The sequence below is a fragment of the Lepidochelys kempii genome, chromosome 13 (genome assembly GCF_965140285.1).
Source record: "Lepidochelys kempii isolate rLepKem1 chromosome 13, rLepKem1.hap1, whole genome shotgun sequence".
In the NCBI taxonomy this organism is placed as follows: Eukaryota; Metazoa; Chordata; order Testudines; family Cheloniidae; genus Lepidochelys; species Lepidochelys kempii.
The window spans coordinates 31,877,814-31,895,594 of record NC_136392.1 but is presented as its reverse complement, the minus strand read 5'-3'; the positions used below and the strand labels follow the sequence as shown (position 1 = coordinate 31,895,594).

General features: G+C 46.5%; 1 protein-coding gene across 1 annotated transcript in view; it reads left to right on the top strand.

The window, feature by feature from the left end:
* FAM83C (family with sequence similarity 83 member C) overlaps nt 1-17,781 on the top strand; it is a 35,954-nt gene that overhangs the window by 13,881 nt on the left and 4,292 nt on the right. The window contains exons 2-3 of the mRNA XM_073310047.1: nt 3,693-3,860; nt 10,032-10,156. Of these exons, the coding sequence (XP_073166148.1) occupies nt 3,693-3,860; nt 10,032-10,156 (293 nt within the window). The remainder of the gene's footprint in view (nt 1-3,692; nt 3,861-10,031; nt 10,157-17,781) is intronic.

The window sequence follows — 17,781 nt, the reverse complement described above, 5'->3', positions numbered from 1 at the left end:
GGGGTTGTTTGGTTTAGTCTTGAAAAAACTAAGCCCAGGGCCTGGTGAATAACAGAGATTGTCTAGAGACTGGACCATCACCCCCCACAAGCTATGACAGCAGGACGTGCACCCCTTGATGTGGCTTCCCATTAGGGCTGGCCAGTGGTGAGCTGGAGCCGGTTCGCACTGGTTCGCTAGAACTGGTCGTTAAAAGGGCTTCTAAATTCAACTGGCCAAAAGGGGCGCCTTAGGCATCAACTCCGTGGGTGCTCCAGGGCTGGAGCACCCATGGGGAAAATTTGGTGGGTGCAGAGCACCCACTGGCAGCTCTCCGCCCCATGCCCGGCCCCAGCTCACCTACGCTCTGCCTCCGCCTCCTTCCCTGAACGCGCTGCCCCGCTCTGCTTCTCTGCCCCCCGAGTTTCCCGTGAATCAGCTGTTCACGTGGGAATCCTGGGAGGGCTGAGAAGCAAGCGGCAGTTTCGTGCTCAGGCCCAGGGAGGCGGAGCGGAGGTAAGCTAGGGCGGGGCGGGGAGGGGCGTGAGGAGGGCCACCCACGCAGCAGCAGGTAACCCGGGGGGTGCAGGGGAACTGCTCCCCGCCCCAGCTCGCCTCTGCCTCTGCCTCCCTGGGCCTGAGGGCAAAGGTGCCACTTGCTTTTCAGCCCCTCCCAGGCTTCCCACGTGAACAGCTGATTCGTGGGAAGCCGGGGCGGAGAAGCAGAGCGGGGCAGCACGTTCAGGGGAGGAGGCGGAGCGGAGGTGAGGTGAGCTGGGGCTGGGTGCGGGGCAGGGAGCTGCTGGTGGGTGCTCTGTACCCACCAAATTTTCCCCGTGGGTGCTCCGGGGCTGGAGCACCCACGGAGTCGGTGCCTAAGGTGCCACTTTTGATGTGATCGGGGGGGAGTGACCACTCCCCGCCAGCTACAGCTACCCCACCCCTAGGAGCCAGAGGGACCTACCGGATGCTTCCTGGGAGCTGCACCAGGTAAGCAATGCCAGGACTCCCCACCTCACCCCCCGGCAGGTCCCTCTGGCTCTTAGGGTCAGGGTGGGCACCCACTATGGTGGCCCACGAGACTCTCCTGCCCGGTTCTGGGGGCAGTCAGGGGAGAGGGGAGGGGGATGGATGGGGCAGGGGTCCCAGGGGGAGGGGCGTCAAGGAACGTGGGGGGTTGGATGGGGCAGGGGTGGGCCACAACCCCCTCACGGGGTGAGGAGGGAACCGGTTGTTAAGATTTTGGCAGCTCATCACTGGGGCTGGCCAGAAAGCAAGAATATCTGGTCTGTGAAAAGTGTGAAGATGTCCGCCACAATGTGTAATGAAACCAAGGCCTTTAGAAATGTTCATGAAAAATCAGCCTATGAGCCCAGAGTAGACAATAGCCTGGCAGTCAGGGCACTCATGTAATATGTGAGAGATGCAGGTTCAAGCCCTGCTCCAAATCAGGCAGAGCAGGGGTTTGCACTCCCACACGAGTGTTACCTGACTATTCTGTGCTTTGTCAGACAGTTATGCACCAACATGTCCATGGGGGAAGTTGACCCTGTCAGTCAGTGGTTGGGTTTTTTTTGCTCTGAAGCTGGAGGGTTTATATACTTTTATCCTATATAATGTACCTGCAGATATCTTTATTACCTAGATCAGCAGTTCTCAAACTTTAACAACCCGAGGACACCCATTTTGATTTAAAAATTTTCAGGAACCCCCCAAGGCCCCCCGCTCAGCCCCTGTCCCACCCTCTTCCCCGAGGCCATGCCCCCGCTCACTCAATCTCCCCTCCTCCTGTCGCTCGCTCTCCCCCACCCTCACTCACTTTCACTAGGCTGGGGCAGGGGTTTGCGGTGCATGAGGGGGTGAGCGGGTTGGGCTCTGGGCTAGGAGTTTGGGTGTGGGAGGTAATGTGGGCTCTGGGAGGGACTTTGGGTGCTGGATGGAACTCAGGGCTGGGGTAGGGGGTTGGGGTGCGGGAGAGGACAGGGGGGGGGGGCGCTTACCTTGGGCAGCTCCCAAAATCGACCAGCAAATACTTCTGACAGTGGCTCCTAGGAGTGGGGGGCCAGAGGGTCTCCACACGCTGCTCCTGCCCCCAGAGCTCCCATTGGCTGCAGTTCCCAGCCAATGGAAGCTGCAGAGTCGGCACTTGGGCCGGGAGCAACACACAGAGACCCCCTGCTCCCCGGGCTGCAGCGACATGCTGGCCACATCTGGGAGCAGTGAGGAGCCAGGATCCCCGCTCCTCCCCCTCCCTCCCAGCACCTCCTTCGTGCCGGGGAACAGCTGTTCCCGAGTGTGAAGGAGGCACTGGGAGGGAGGAAGGGAGGGGGAAGGAGTTGATCAGTGGTGTCCATGGACCCCCCTGGAGTACCCTCGGGGACCCCCAGTTCATCTAGGTCAGTTTGAGAAACACTGACTGGATGAATGTCCCGTCCTTTTCTGAATCTTGCTAAGCTCTTGGCCTCATGATATCTTGTGGCAATGAGTTTCACAGGCTAGTTCTGCATTGCGTAAAAAGTATTTCCTTTTATCATTCTTAAATATTGTGCTTTTCAATTTCATTGAGTTATCCCCTTTCTCTGTGTTAAATAGCAGTTCTCAATTCACCTTCTCCAAGTCGTCTAACATTCCCTCTTATCTGTCTGCTTCCTAATCTAAACATTCCCAGTCTTTTCAATCTTTCTCTCTTTCCCAAACCTTCCATCATTCTTTGCTCACCTCTGAACCGTTCTGTCTGCTACGTACTTTCTGAGATGGGGTGACCAGAATGCACATACTAACACAGGGATGGGTGTGCCATTCATTTATAGAATGGCATGATATTTCCCATATTATTTTTTATCCAATTCCTTATGCACCCTAATGTTTTATTTCTTTTTTGGCTGCCAAGGCATACTGAGCTGAGCTCTTCATGGAATGAGGTCTTTTTCTGGTGGGTTACAGTTAATTTAGAACCCTACAATATGTCGGAGCAATTCAAATGGTTCTTTTTACTGTTATTACTGTATACTTATCCACAGTATTTTCATCTGCTGCCATGCTATCCATTCCCCTACCTTGGTTAGGTCCCTCTGAATTTTCTCACAGTTTTTCTAGCCAAACTATGCTGCAGTCCTAAGTATACTGTGGGGATGAGCATGGTAATGCTGCCACCTTGCTGCTCCCTCTTGCTGATACCAAGTCCAGGTTCTTTATTATGAATTGAAAGACAGTCAAGGCTTGGCAACAGCCTGCAGCCCTGTGTGAGGCCCTCAACATCCTGCCTCCAGGTGGATAGAGAGAAGTGCTAGGACCTGTCCCCCTGGCACTCCACTATTTAGTACTTTAGTACTCCAAGGGTACCTCTATCCTAGAAACATTAGCATGGCACAGCTGCAGTGCTGTAGTGTAGATGCTTACTACAGCAATGGAAGGAGTTTTTCCATCATTGTAATAATCCACCTCTCCAAGAGGTGGTAGCTAGATCTATGGAAGAATTCTTCTGTCAACCTAGCGCTGTTTACACTAGGACTTACATGGTTTAATTACCTGAGTGATGTAGCTAGGTCAACTTAACTTTCCAGTGTACATCAGCCCTGAGTCCTTATATTTTATGGCATTCAGGTCTCTGAGGTGTTGCTTCCTCCCCTTTTCGGCTGGGAAGTTACCTACCACAGCCGTGTCCATCTTGGAATGCTCCTTCAGTTGGGCCTTCTTGTTTGTTTTCTGGCTAGGTGATCGCGGTCGTCATGGATCTCTTCACAGACATGGAGATACTCTGTGACCTGATGGAAGCTTCAAGCAGGCGACGTGTCCCTGTTTACCTGATCCTTGATGAGAAGTACTTAAAGTATTTTATAGAGATGTGCAGTAAAATGGCTCTTAACAAGGACCATTTCCCAGTAAGTTTGCAGCATTCCTTTAGGTGGTGTACAAAGTTAATGCAATTGGTATGTATGACAGAATATACCCCTGTGTTCACACACCCTATTGTAATAATGTTTGTACAAGGTATGCCTTGTGAGGTGTCATTTAAAAACTCATAATATGTTGATCAATAATATCAAGGCAAAATGCACATAGCAGCATTATATGTGGAGTTATAATCATAAGCTGACTAAAAATATGTTTTCCAGATAAGTCTGGGGAGTGGCTAACCCAGTTCCTCAGAGACAGAGGGCAAGCTGATACCTCAGGCAGGCGTAAACAAGACTGATGGACCATTATCTGCTAAGAGCTTGTCTTCACATACAGTGCCGCAGCAAAACCACTTTAGTAAAGATACTGCTATGCCAAAAAGGTTCGGAGAAGGGCAACTAAAATGAGTAGGGGTTTGGAGCAGGTCCCATATGAGGAGAGATTAAAGAGGCCAGGACTTTTCAGCTTGGAAAAGAGGAGGCGAAGGAGGGATATGAGAGAGGTCTATAAAATCATGAGTGGTGTGGAGAAAGTGAATAAGGAAAAGTTATTTACTTGTTCCCATAATATAAGAACTAGGGGCCATCAAATGAAATTAATGGGCAGCAGGTTTAAAACAAATAAAAGGAAGTTCTTCTTCACTCAGTGCACAGGCAACCTGTGGAACTCCTTGCCTGAGGAGGTTGTGAAGGCTAGGACTATAACCGGGTTTAAAAGAGAACTGGATAAATTCATGGAGTTTAAGTCCATTAATGGTTATTAGGCAGGATGGGCAAGGAAGGGTGTCCCTAGCCTCTGTTTGTTAGAGGCTGGTGATGGATGGCAGGAGAGAGATCACTTGATCATTGCCTGTTAGGTTCACTCCCTCTGGGGCACCTGGCATTGGCCACTGTCGGTAGACAGGCTACTGGGCTAGATGGACCTTTGGTCTGACCCAGTCTGGCCGTTCTTATGTTCTGATGACTGGAGAGCTTCTCCCGTCGGTGTAGTTAATCCACCTCCACAAAGGCAGGAGCTATGTCAACGGGAGAAGCCCTCCCCACAGCGCAGTCTACACGAGGGGTGAGGTTGAGGGGGGTGGATTTTTCACACCACGGAGCGACGTAGTTCTATATATCTGTGGTGTAGACCTGGCCTCAGTGGCCATTTTTTTGGCAGGGGCAAAAATCTACATCTTAGCAAAGAAACAGCATGGAGTTTCTTTCCACACAGACTGCCTGTTGCCTTGCTCCCAGATGGAAATGCTTCTCAAAGCAGGGACAGGACTATAAAAAGAAGTGGCAGAGATCCCAAGGCACCACGCTCTCTCTCCCTGCACATCATGTTAACGGCACCTGAGGAGACAAAGAAAGCAGCCCTTTATCTCTGTGGGAGGGGCCTTCACCTAAAAAGTTTGGTTGGTAGGACTGCTTGAAAACATGTGGTGAGAAAACTTTGCTTTGAATCTAATATAGTTTGTTAAATTAGGCACTAGTAAGTGTTTTATCTTTATTTTCTTAGAACAATTTCTGACTTATGCCTCATTACCTGTATTCACTTAAAATCAATCTCTTTGTAGTTAATAAATTTGTTTTATTGTTTTATCTAATCCAGTATGTTTCAGCTGAAGTGTCTGGACAACTATTTAAAATAACAAACTGGCATATTATTCCCCTAGGAATAACTGACTTAATCATAGAACCACAGGGCTAGAAGGGACCGAAGGGGTCAACTAGTCTAACCCCTGCCAAGATGCAGGATTTGTTGAATCTAAACCATCCAAGACAGATGCTCTCCAGCCTCCTTTGGAAAACCTCCTGCAAAGGAGATTCCAGGACCGCCCAAGGCGTCTCTTCCATTGTCCTCCTGTTCTTACAGTTAGGAGGTTTTTACCTGAGATTTAATCTAAATCTGCTCTGCTGTGGTTTGAGCCCGTTGCCTCTTGGCCTGCCCTCTGTGGCAAGAGAGAACAACTTTTCTCCATCCGTTTTATGGCAGCCTTTCAAGTATCTGAAGACCACTAGCATGTCCCCCCTTAATCTCCTCGTTTCCAAATTAAACATGCCCAGTTCCTTCAGCCTTTGCTCATATGGCTGTATTCCATCCCTTTGATCATCTCTGTCGCTTGCTTCTGGATTCTTTCCAGTTTCTCTTCATCCTTTTTATATATTAGTGACCAAAACTGGACACGATGCTCCAGCTGAGGCCTAATCAGCACTGAGTAAAGCGGTACTATCACCTCCCGTGATTTGCATGCTATGCCTCTTAATAATGGAGCCCAAAATTGCATTTGCGGACTCACGCTGAGGTTGTGAGCCACCACAACTCCCCAATCCTTCTCAGCAGTGCTGCTGCCAAGCCCGTTTCCCCCCATTCTGTATTTGTGCATTCGGTTTTTCTTCTGTAAGTGTAGCACCTTCCATTTATCCTTTTTTAATTTCATTTTGTTGTCTATAGCCTAGTTCTCCAATTTATCAAGAACCCTCTGAATTTTAGACGTTAAATAACACTGGACCCAGAACAGATCCCTCTAGAACCCCGCTTGAAGCCTTCCTCCAGTCTGACATAATTCCATTAATAGTTACTTTGTTTGAGGTTATTTAAACCAATTATGTATCCATGATGTATATATCCATGCATTATGTATGTAGTTCCGCTGAGCCTGCATTTCTCCAGCTTACTTATGAGACTGTCATATGGGACTGTGTCAAAAGCCTTGCTGAAGTCCACGTATATTATGACCACCACATTCCCCCTGTCCACCAGGCCAGTTACCCTGTCAAAAAGGGAAATCAAGCTGATCTGGCATGGTTTGTTCTTAGTAAAACTGGCTTTGGGTTTTAGATAGCTGGAAAGCTCCTTGTGCAGCCACATTGGCCTCCTGCAGATCTTCTTATCTTTCCTCTGCATTGGAACTGCATGATGTTCAGCCGCCAGTATTACATCTTTTAAGAACTACCAGCCTCCTTCGACTCCTTTTCTTCCCAACTGATCTTTCCATAGGGCCTTGCCTACCATTTCTTAGTTGGTTGAAATCTGCCTTTCTGAAGTCCAGTGTCCTTGTTTTGCTGTTCTCATGCCCTCCTTTCCACAGGATCTTGAATTCTATCACATGATGATCAGTTCCTTCCAAGTTCCCGACCACCTTCACGTTCACAACTAATTCATCCCTGTTGGTCAAAACCAGATCCAAAATGAATGACCCCCTAGCTGTTTCCCCAACTTTATGATTCAGAAAGTTATCCTCTTAAACCTGCTAAGAATGTGCAGGACATATTATGTTTTGCTGTAATAATCTTCCAACAGATATCAGGGAAGTTAAAATCCTCCATTACTACTAGCTCACAATATATTTGTACTGTCCAGGAGAGGGCTGGGTCGTACAGGACATACATTTCTGGGGGAAGACCTGGGTGTGTGCTGGGGTCACTCTATAGCATAACCAAGGCTGTAAGAGGGTAACAAGACTTGTGGGTGGGGGGAAGCGGTAGATATGGTATATCTTGACTTTAGTAACGCTTTTGCTACTGTCTAACATGACCGTCTCATAAACAAACTAGGGAAATGCAACCTAGATTAAGCTACTATAAGGTGGGTACATAACTGGTTGGAAAACCGTTCCTAGAGAGTAGTTGTCAGTGGTTCACAGTCATGCTGGAAGGGCATAACAAGTGGGTTCCCGCAGGGATCAGTTCTGGGTCCAGTTCTGTTCAATATCTTCATCAGTGTTTTAGATAATGGCATAGAGAGTACACTTATAAAGTTTGCAGATGATACCAAGCTGGGAGGGGTTGCAAGTGCTTTGGAGAATAGGATTAAAATTCAAAATGACCTGGAGAAATGGTCTGAAGTAAATAGGATGAAATTCAATAAGGACAAATGCAAAGTACTCCACATAGGAAGGAACAATCAATTGCACGCATACAGAATGGGAAACGACTGCCTAGGAAGGAGTCCTGCAGAAAGGGATCTGGGGGTCATAGTGGATCACAAGCTAAATATGAGTCTCCAGTGTAACACTGGAGCAAAACAAGAGAACATCATTCTGGGATGTATTAGCAGGAGTCTTATAAGCAAGACCCAACAAGTAATTCTTCTGCTCCACTCCTCACTGATAAGGCCTCAACTAGAGTATTGTGTCCAGTTCTGGGTGCCACATTTCAGGAAAGATGTGACAAATTGGAGAAAGTCCAGAGAAGAGCAACAAAAATTATTAAAATTCTAGAAAACATGACCTATGAGGGAAGATTGAAAAACTTGGGTTTGTTTAGTCTGGAGAAGAGAAACCTGAGAGGGGACATAAGTTTTCAGGTACATAAAAGTTTGTTTACAAGGAGGAGGGTGAAAAATTGTTGTGCTTAACCTCTGAGGACAGGACAAGAAGCAATTGGCTTAAATTGCAGCAAGGGTGGTTTAGGTTGGACATTTGGAAAAACTTCCTGTCAGGGTGGTTAAGCACTGGAATAAATTGCCCAGGGAGGTTGTGGAATCTCTGTCATTGAAGGTTTTTAAGAGCAGGTTAGACAAACACCTGTCAGGGATGGTCCAGTTATTACTTAGTCCTGCCTTGAATGCAGGGGACTGAACTATTTGACTATTTGACCTCCAGTCCTACACGTCTTTGATTTTATGAAGGATCACCAAAGTACCCTGTGCAAGCTAGAAATGTGGTTAGGCTCAGGACAGTTTCACTCTGGTGAGGCAGCTAATAACCCTAATAATGTTGTCTGACAAGATTACAAGTCATGCTGATAAAGGTAACTGTGAAATAATACAGTTAGAATTATGTAAGGCTGTCAAGGTTCCTCCCCCACTCTGAACTCTAGGGTACAGATGTGGGGACCTGCATGAAAACCTCCTAAGCTTACTTTTACCAGCTTAGGTTAAAACTTCCCCAAGGTACAAATTAATTTTATCCTTTGTCCTTGGAATATCCACTGCCACCACCAAACTCTAACTGGGTTTACTGGGAAACGTAGTTTGGACACGTCTTTCCCCCCAAAATCCTCCCAACCCTTGCACCCCACTTCCTGGGAAAGGTTTGGTAAAAATCCTCACCAATTTGCACAGGTGACCACAGACCCAAACCCTTGGATCTGAGAACAATGAAAAAGCATTCAGTTTTCTTACAAGAAGACTTTTAATAGAAATAGAAGTAAATAGAAGTAAAGGAATCACCTCTGTAAAATCAGGATGGTAGATACCTTACAGGGTAATTAGATTCAAAACATAGAGAATCCCTCTAGGCAAAACCTTAAGTCACAAAAAAGACACACAGACAGAAATAGTCATTCTATTAAGCACAATTCTTTTCTCAGCCATTTAAAGAAATCATAATCTAACGCATACCTAGCTAGATTACTTACTAAAAGTTCTAAGACTCCATTCCTGTTCTATCCCCGGCAAAAGCAGCATACCGACAGACACACAGACCCTTTGTTTCTCTCCCTCCTCCCAGCTTTTGAAAGTATCTTGTCTCCTCATTGGTCATTTTGGTCAGGTGCCAGTGAGGTTACCTTTAGCTTCTTAACCCTTTACAGGTGGGAGGATTTTTCCTCTGGCCAGGAGGGATTTTAAAGGGGTTTACCCTTCCCTTTATATTTATGACAAAGGCGTTTGTACTGCATGACTAACAAAACCCTAACACTACCCGGAATCTGTATGGTATATATTAAATGGATTAAAAAGCTGACTAACGGAGAGATCTCAAAATGTAGCTGTGAATGAGGAATCATCAACTAATGGTGTCTTTCTGGTGGGTTCTGCAGGGGTGGGTTCTTAGGCCAGTGCTATTCGATAATTGTATAAATGATGTGGTAGAAACTATATCGATTTATAACTTCTATAAATGATCTAGAAGGACAAATTCTTCATGCCAAGATCTTGTATAACCTGTGGTATAAGGTGCTAATAACACCACATTGATTTTTTGTATTTTTATTTCATTAAATGATCCTCAAGCAGCAGGCAGTTTGATAGAAAACTCTGTTACTGTAGGGAACGCAGTAGCCAGAAAACACTCGATGCCTTGCTGCTTCCCTCCTTTCAGGACCGGGGGTCACTGTCAGATAGCTTGTTGCTCAGGTTATCATACGTAAAGAAATCTGTTAAGAAAGAAAAGATTTAGCTTTCTCTATTCAATCTGGCTCAATGCGTATTTCATCCTCTGATTTCAGAACATGCGAGTGCGGTGTGTGAGTGGAGACACATATTACAGTAAAGCAGGCAAGAAATTTGCAGGTCAAGTTCTGGAGAAGTTTGTACTGATAGATTGTGACCACGTTCTTGCTGGTACATACAGGTGAGACATCACAGTTTGCACCTCTAAAACCCAGAGACATTGGGCCAAACATTCATTGTCACAGAGAAACCAACTTCATAATCTCACCCACATCCCTCACACCCTCTTCCTGCCTGATTTCGACACATGGCTCTCTCTCTTCATCATATTGTCAATTACTTCAATTTTCATGCTGATCGCTCACCCAACCTCTAGCCTCTGCCCTTACCTTACTGTTTGACCTGCAGACTGCATTAACTCTCCCACTGCACACACACTCCACCAGTGCCACTCCCTGGACTTGGTTGTCTTCACATGGCAGTGATCTTTTCCACTTTTGATCACCACTTTATTTCCTTGAATACTGCCCACTCCCACCCTGCTCTCTACCTCCCAGCTGGCCCTTCCATAACCTTCAATCGAGCAATATCTAATTTTGTTGCTGCTCGTAACTGCACCCTTGCCCATGGCTCCCTGCTTCCTCATCTCTGACTGGACTTGACACCCTCTGTTCCACACTCTCCTCCAAGCCACTCTTTTGCTCTTCCTCCCCACTGACCCTCTGCCTTGGTTTACATCCAGCATTTGCTTCCCCCACTCTTATTCCTGAACAGCTGAGCAGCCCCGAAGAGTCTCCATGGGCCACCGGGGCTTCCTTCACCACAAACTCATCTTCTCCTCCTTAAGGGATAGCTCCATGGTATGAGCATTGGCCTGCTAAACCCAGGGTTGTGAGCTCAATCCTTGAGGGGGCCATTTAGGGATCTGGGGCAAAAATTGGGGATTGGTCCTGCTTTGAGCAGGGGGTTGGACTAGATGACCTCCTGAGGTCCCTTCCAACCCTGATATTCTATGATTCTGCTGACTTCCTCACAAAGCAGCCCTACTTCCCCCTTATTGAGTCCCAGGCTACACCCCCATTGCCTCATAACCACTATCAACTCCCTCCTGAAGCCCTCTCCACTTGCTGAACCCTCGTGCTTCTGCCCAGGATCTTGCTGACTTGGCTGAATTTCAGACTTTCTGCTGCTTCTGTGACTATTGTTCCCTCCTCCTTGGAATGCTGTCCTCCCGCCTCCAAGAATGCTCCTTCCGTGTCTCCTGCTGCTGCCCCTTTCCCTGCTCTGTCCGGATCCTTCAGACTCTGTCCTTGGCCCTTTCTGCCCTTTAGCAGTTTAGCCTACATGGCCGCACTTGCTCATGTTAACTTAACTGTCTTCTCCAAGCTGACAGGTCACAGACCTGCTTCCCTGTGTGCAGCCCTGCGCCCCAGGCTCGCTCTCCTGAATGGTTACCAACAGCTCCAGCTTAATACGGCTTAAAGCCAACTCTTCCTCTCCTAACACCTCTCCTTCCAGACTAGTGTCATTGCTGACACCCCAGTTCAGAGTTCATGTCTGACTCCTCCCCCTCACAGCTAAGGCATTGCCAAATCTTCCGAGTTTCTTTACAACATACCAAAATATGAGACCCTTTTTTTCTGTGCCAATGGCTAACTGCTTGTCCCCAACCTGGACACATCCCACCTGGATTCATAGATTCATAGATATTTAGGTCAGAAGGGACCACTATGATCATCTAGTCTGACCTCCTGCACAACGCAGGCCACAGAATTTCACCCACCTACCCCTGCGAAAAACCTCTCACCTATGTCTGAGCTATTGAAGTCCTCAAATTGTGGTTTAAAGACTTCAAGGAGCAGAGAATCCTCCAGCAAGTGACCCGTGCCCCATGCTACAGAGGAAGGCGAAAAACCTCCAGGGCCTCTTCCAATCTGCCCTGGAGGAAAATTCCTTCTCGACCCCAAATATGGCGATCAGCTAAACCCTGAGCATATGGGCAAGATTCATCAGCCAGATACTACAGAAAATTCTTTCCTGGGTAACTCAGATCCAACCCCATCTAATATCCCATCACAGGCCATTGGGCCTATTTACCATGAATATTTAATTACCAAAACCATGTTATCCCATTATACCATCTCCTCCATAAACTTATCTGGTTTAATCTTAAAGCCAGATAGATCTTTTGCCCCCACTGCTTCCCTTGGAAGGCTAGTCCAAAACTTCACTTCTCTGATGGTTAGAAACCTTCGTCTAATTTCTAGTCTAAATTTCCTGGTGGCCAGTTTATATCCATTTGTTCTTGTGTCCACATTGGTACTGAGCTTAAATAATTCCTCTCCCTCTCCGGTATTTATCCCTCTGATATATTTATAGAGAGCAATCATATCTCCCCTCAACCTTCTTTTCATTAGGCTAAACAAGCCAAGCTCCTTGAGTCTCTTTTCATAAGACAAGTTTTCCATTCCTCGGATCATCCTAGTAGCCCTTCTCTGTACCTGTTCCAGTTTGAATTCATCCTTCTTAAACATGGGAGACCAGAACTGCACACACTATTCCAGATGAGGTCTCACCAGTGCCTTGTATAACGGTACTAAGACCTCCTTATCCCTACTGCAAATACCTCTCCTGATGCATCCCAAGACCGCATTAGCTTTTTTCACAGCCATATCACATTGGCAGCTCATAGTCATCCTATGATCAACCAATACTCCAAGGTCCTTTTCCTCCTCCGTTACTTCTAATTGATGCGTCCCTAGCTTATAACTAAACTTCTTGTTATTAATCCCTAAATACATGACCTTACACTTCTCACTATTAAATTTCATCCTATTACTATTATTTCAGTTTATAAGGTCATTCAGATCTTTTTGTAAGATATCCCTGTCCTTCTCTAAATTGGCAATACCTCCCAGCTTTGTATCATCCGCAAACTTTGTTAGCACACTCCCACTTTTTGTGCCAAGGTCAGTAATAAAAAGATTGGTCCCAAAACCGATCCTTGAGGAACTCCACTAGTAACCTCCCTCCAGCCTAACAGTTCACCTTTCAGTAGGACCCGTTGTAGTCTCCCCTTTAACCAGTTCCTTATCCACCTTTCAATTTTCCTATTGATCCCCACCTTTTCCAATTTAACTAATAATTCCCCATGTGGCACCGTATCAAATGCCTTACTAAAATCTAGGTAAATTAGATCCACTGTGTTTCCTTTGTCTAAAAAATCTGTTCCTTTCTCAAAGGAGATCAGGTTGGTTTGGCACGATCTACCTTTTGTAAAACCATGTTGTATTTTGTCCCATTTACCATTGACTTCAATGTCCTTAACTACTTTCTCCTTCAAAATTTTTTCCAAGACCTTGCATACTACAGATGTCAAACTAACAGGCCTATAGTTACCCGGATAACTTTTTTTCCCTTTCTTAAAAATAGGAACTATGTTAGCAATTCTCCAATCATACGGTACAACCCCTGAGTTTACAGATTCATTAAAAATTCTTGCTAATGGGCTTGCAATTTCATGTGTCAATTCCTTTAATATTCTTGGATGAAGATTATCTGGGCCCCCCGATTTAGTCCCATTAAGCTGTTTGAGTTTCGCTTCTACCTCAAATATGGTAATGTCTACCTCCATATCCTCATTCCCATTTGTCATGCTACCATTATCCCTAAGATCCTCTTTAGTCTTATTAAAGACTGAGGCAAAGTATTTGTTAAGATATTGGGCCATGCCTAGATTATCCTTGACCTCCACTCCATCCTCAGTGTTTAGCGGTCCCACTTCTTCTTTCTTTGTTTTCTTCTTATTTATATGACTATAGAACCTTTTACTATTGGTTTTAATTCCCTTTGCAAGGTCCAACTCGACTTTTAGCCTGTCTCACTTTATCCCTACACGTTCTGACCTCAATAAGGTAGCTTTCCTTGCTGATCCCTCCCTTCTTCCACTCCCTGTATGCTTTCTGCTTTTTCTTAATCACCTCTCTGAGATGCTTGCTCATCCAGCTTGGTCTACAACTCCTGCCTATGATTTTTTCCCCCTTTCTTGGGATGCAGGCTTCCAATAGCTTCTGCAGCTTTGATTTAAAATAATCCCAGGCCTCCTCTACCTTTAGATCTATAAATTCTTCAGTCCAATCCACTTCCTTAACTAATATCCTTAATTTTTGAAAGTCAGCCCTTTTGAAATCAAAAACCCTAGTTGCAGATTTATTTTTGTTAATCCTTCCGTTCAGTTTGAACTGAATTAGCTCATGATCACTTGAGCCAAGACTATCCCCTACAACCATTTCTTCTATGAGGTCCTCACTACTCACCAAAACCAAATCTAAAATGGCATCCCCTCTAGTCGGTTCAGCAACTACTTGCTGAAGGAATCCATCAGCTATCGCATCTAGGAAAATCTGAGCCCTATTATTATTACTAGCACTCATCCTCCAGTCTATATCTGGGAAGTTAAAGTCTCCCATGATCACACAGTTTCCATTAGTATTTACTTTATTAAAAACATTAAAAAGGGCTCTATCCATATCCAAATTAGACCCCGGCGGTCTATAGCACACCCCAAGCACTATCCCAGGGGAGGCTCGAATAGTTTTCTTCCCCAATTTAATTTTTGCCCAGACGGACTCAGTCATATCCATTTCATCGCTTCTTATTTCTTTACATTCTATCTCATCCTTGATACACAGTGCTACTCCACCACCTTGACCTTTATTTCGGTCTTTCCTAAACAGCACAGACCCTTCAACACCTGTAGCCCAGTCATGACGACTGTTCCACCCGGTCTCTGTTCTCCCTAGAATAGCTGGTTTCACTTCCTGCCCCAGTAGCTCTAGTTCCTCCATTTTGTTACCTAGGCTCCTCGCATTAGTGTACAAACATCTTAATTTTTGCTGTTTGGCCTCGCTCACGTTCTGTACCCGATTAGGCCCGGTCATTCTGCAGCCAGTATAACCTATTAGACTGGTATTTACACTGCCCTTCCTCCTACCCACGGCTGTATCCACTCTTACTTCATTTTCTTTCCTCTCAATGCTAAAATCCGGCATGGAGATTACCTGGACATCTCCCAACCATCTCCCCCAGATTCCTAGTTTAAAGCTCTCTTCATCAGTTGTGCCAGCCTCCATCCTAGAAGTCCATTTCCTTCCCTACTCAGATGAAGTCCATCCCGAGAGAACTGTCCTCTGTCCATGAATGCCTCTCAGGGGCCATACATCCCAAAGCCTCCTTACAGCACCACTGCCTAAGCCATCTGTTGATAGTCATAATAAAAAGTTTTTTTCCTCCTGCTGATAATAGCCCACCTTAATTGATTAGTCTCATTACAGTTGGTATGGCAACACCCATTTTTTCATGTTCTCTGTGTGTATATATATTTTCCTACTGTATTTTCCACTGCATGCATCTGATGAAGTGGGTTTTAGCCCACGAAAGCTTATGCTCAAATAAATTGGTTAGTCTCTAAGGTGCCACAAGTCCTCCTTTTCTTTTTGCAAAGACAGACTAACACGGCTGTTACTCTGAAACCAGTCATAATCTTGTCACACCTTTGTTGCCCTTCTCTAGGAACAGGCAGAATCCCACTAAAGATCACCTGAGCCTCGATTTCCTTAAGCGTCTTCCCCAGCCTAGCATAGTCTCCCTTAATACTTTCCAGCGAGAATCTAGCTGTATCATTTGTTCCCACATGAAGGATAATTAGGGGATTCTTTCCTGTTCCCTTTAGAATTCTTTTCAACCTCAGGTCTACATCCCGTATCTTAGCACCTGGAAGACAGCACACCCTCCTATTCTCTGGATCAGCTCTGGTTACAGGCCTATCTATACTTCTCATTAAAGAGTCCCAAATCACATAGACCTGCCTTTTCCTAGTGACGGTGCTATTATCCAGTCTATCCCCTGTTCCTTCTGGCTGCAAGTTCTTTCCATTCCTATTCTCCCTTGTAATCCTCTTTAACCCATCCCGTATCCTCCTGGAGCTCATATTTGGTGTAATCTCCATTGACTCTTCCCCTTTTCCTACAGGACTAGCTGCTCTTCTCTTCTTCCTTGCCCTTCCACCTTCAGTGACTACCTGCTGAGCCCCTTCTTCATTTTCCAACTCTGCAAACCTGTTCTTGAGCTCTATTTTTCCTCTGCTTGGTTCTTTTAGTCACCTGCTTCCACTGACCACTTTCCTCACCCAGTCTCCCCTCAGAATTCCCCAGCCCTGATTCCACCTGCAAGTCTGAGCTTTTCCCTTCAGATGCCTCATATCTTTGCTCCATAATCTGCTCGAACCCCTTCCTAAACTCTACCAGACTTTCCATCTGCATCTCCAAACCTCGGATCTTTTCCTCCATCAGCTCTATCAGATGGCATTTCATGCAGACAAAACTCTTACCAGGTGCCCCCTCCAGGATCATGGACATACTGCAGCTTCCACATCCAGTCATCCTCATTGTGTCTTCCACTACATGAGTCACTCCCACTGCTGCCTCTGTATCTGTCATAGCCTTCCCACCTAAACCCTGTTAATCTGGGAAGCACAAACCACACCCAAACACCAGCACGCACAGCAAAAACAAACCCCAAACAAGCACCACAAGACAAACTCTCCTGTTCACAGCTCTGTTTGCTGGCTCCTGTGCCGCTGCCTGACTGGCTGGCTGCCTTTTAGGACCCCTAGTCAGAGAAGCGCCCCGCCCCCCCCCAAAATCAGGGCTCAGCTTCTCTCCCAGCACAAAGCCCCTACAAGCCTCTACACCTACAAATACAAAACCAAATTCAAATACCTTCTCCTCCAACAGAACTCCCACTCAGACTTCCCTCTTTACAGCTCTGTTTGCTGGCTCCTGGGCCACTGCAGCTGTCTGTGCCCTGTCCTCACTCCCCTGCCAGTCTGATCATGTCACCTCAAGCTGTCTACTGGCAACAAGTTTACATTTCTAGTTCCCTCCTCCAAGGCCTTGCCCTGGCCTACATCTTAGATCTCCCCTCTTGCCATGCTCCCCACTCTGCCAACAAACCCAGCCACGTCCTCCTCCCATGGTCAGACTGGGAGCTCTCCAAGAAGGCACGCTATTTCCCTAGTGCCCATAATGACACAATGGACATAATCAAACTGACCTTATTGTTTTGAATTATTCTTTCCTCTGGATTCCCAGCAGGTTCTGTGTTCTCTGGCCATAGTTTAGAATGAACCCAGTAAGGGTAGAAGGGAAACAACTGAATATCCAGTCAGTTAGGCTTGAAAGGCAAAGGCAGAAAGCCTAAATCTCATCTTGCCAAGCAATGCAAACCAGGAGCAACTCGACCAGTCACTGGGTTGGCACCAGAACAAAACCGGTGTGTGCCCAGCATTACATCAAGGGGCCACACGAGAGCTCAATGCATTAATCTTGCCCAGAAGGTTGTGAGGATTAACAAGCGCTTTCACTGGCATATCCAGGGAGGCCGCACATTACAGAGGCTGAGATGACAAGCATCTACACTATGGGCAGTGAGGGCGAGAAGCTGGACCAATCAGAGACATCCAGTGACAATAACCACAGGTCAAAGAACACCTGGGAAACGGCAGCAGCTTCTAGCCAGCTGGTGCCACAAAGAGGCAATGTGGACGAACCAGCCCGTGCGCTGCAGCATTGGCAGGTGCCAGGGACAGCTAGGCTCAGTCCTTTCCCCTCCCTCCGCATTGCCACCACTGTCCTGCAGGGAAAGTCCTGTCCAGCTCCTGGACACCTCCACAGGCTCCCTGCAGAGCTCAGTGTGTCTCCCCTGCTTCTCAGAGCAACAGCCAAGGGACTCCTCCTTCCCCGCAGC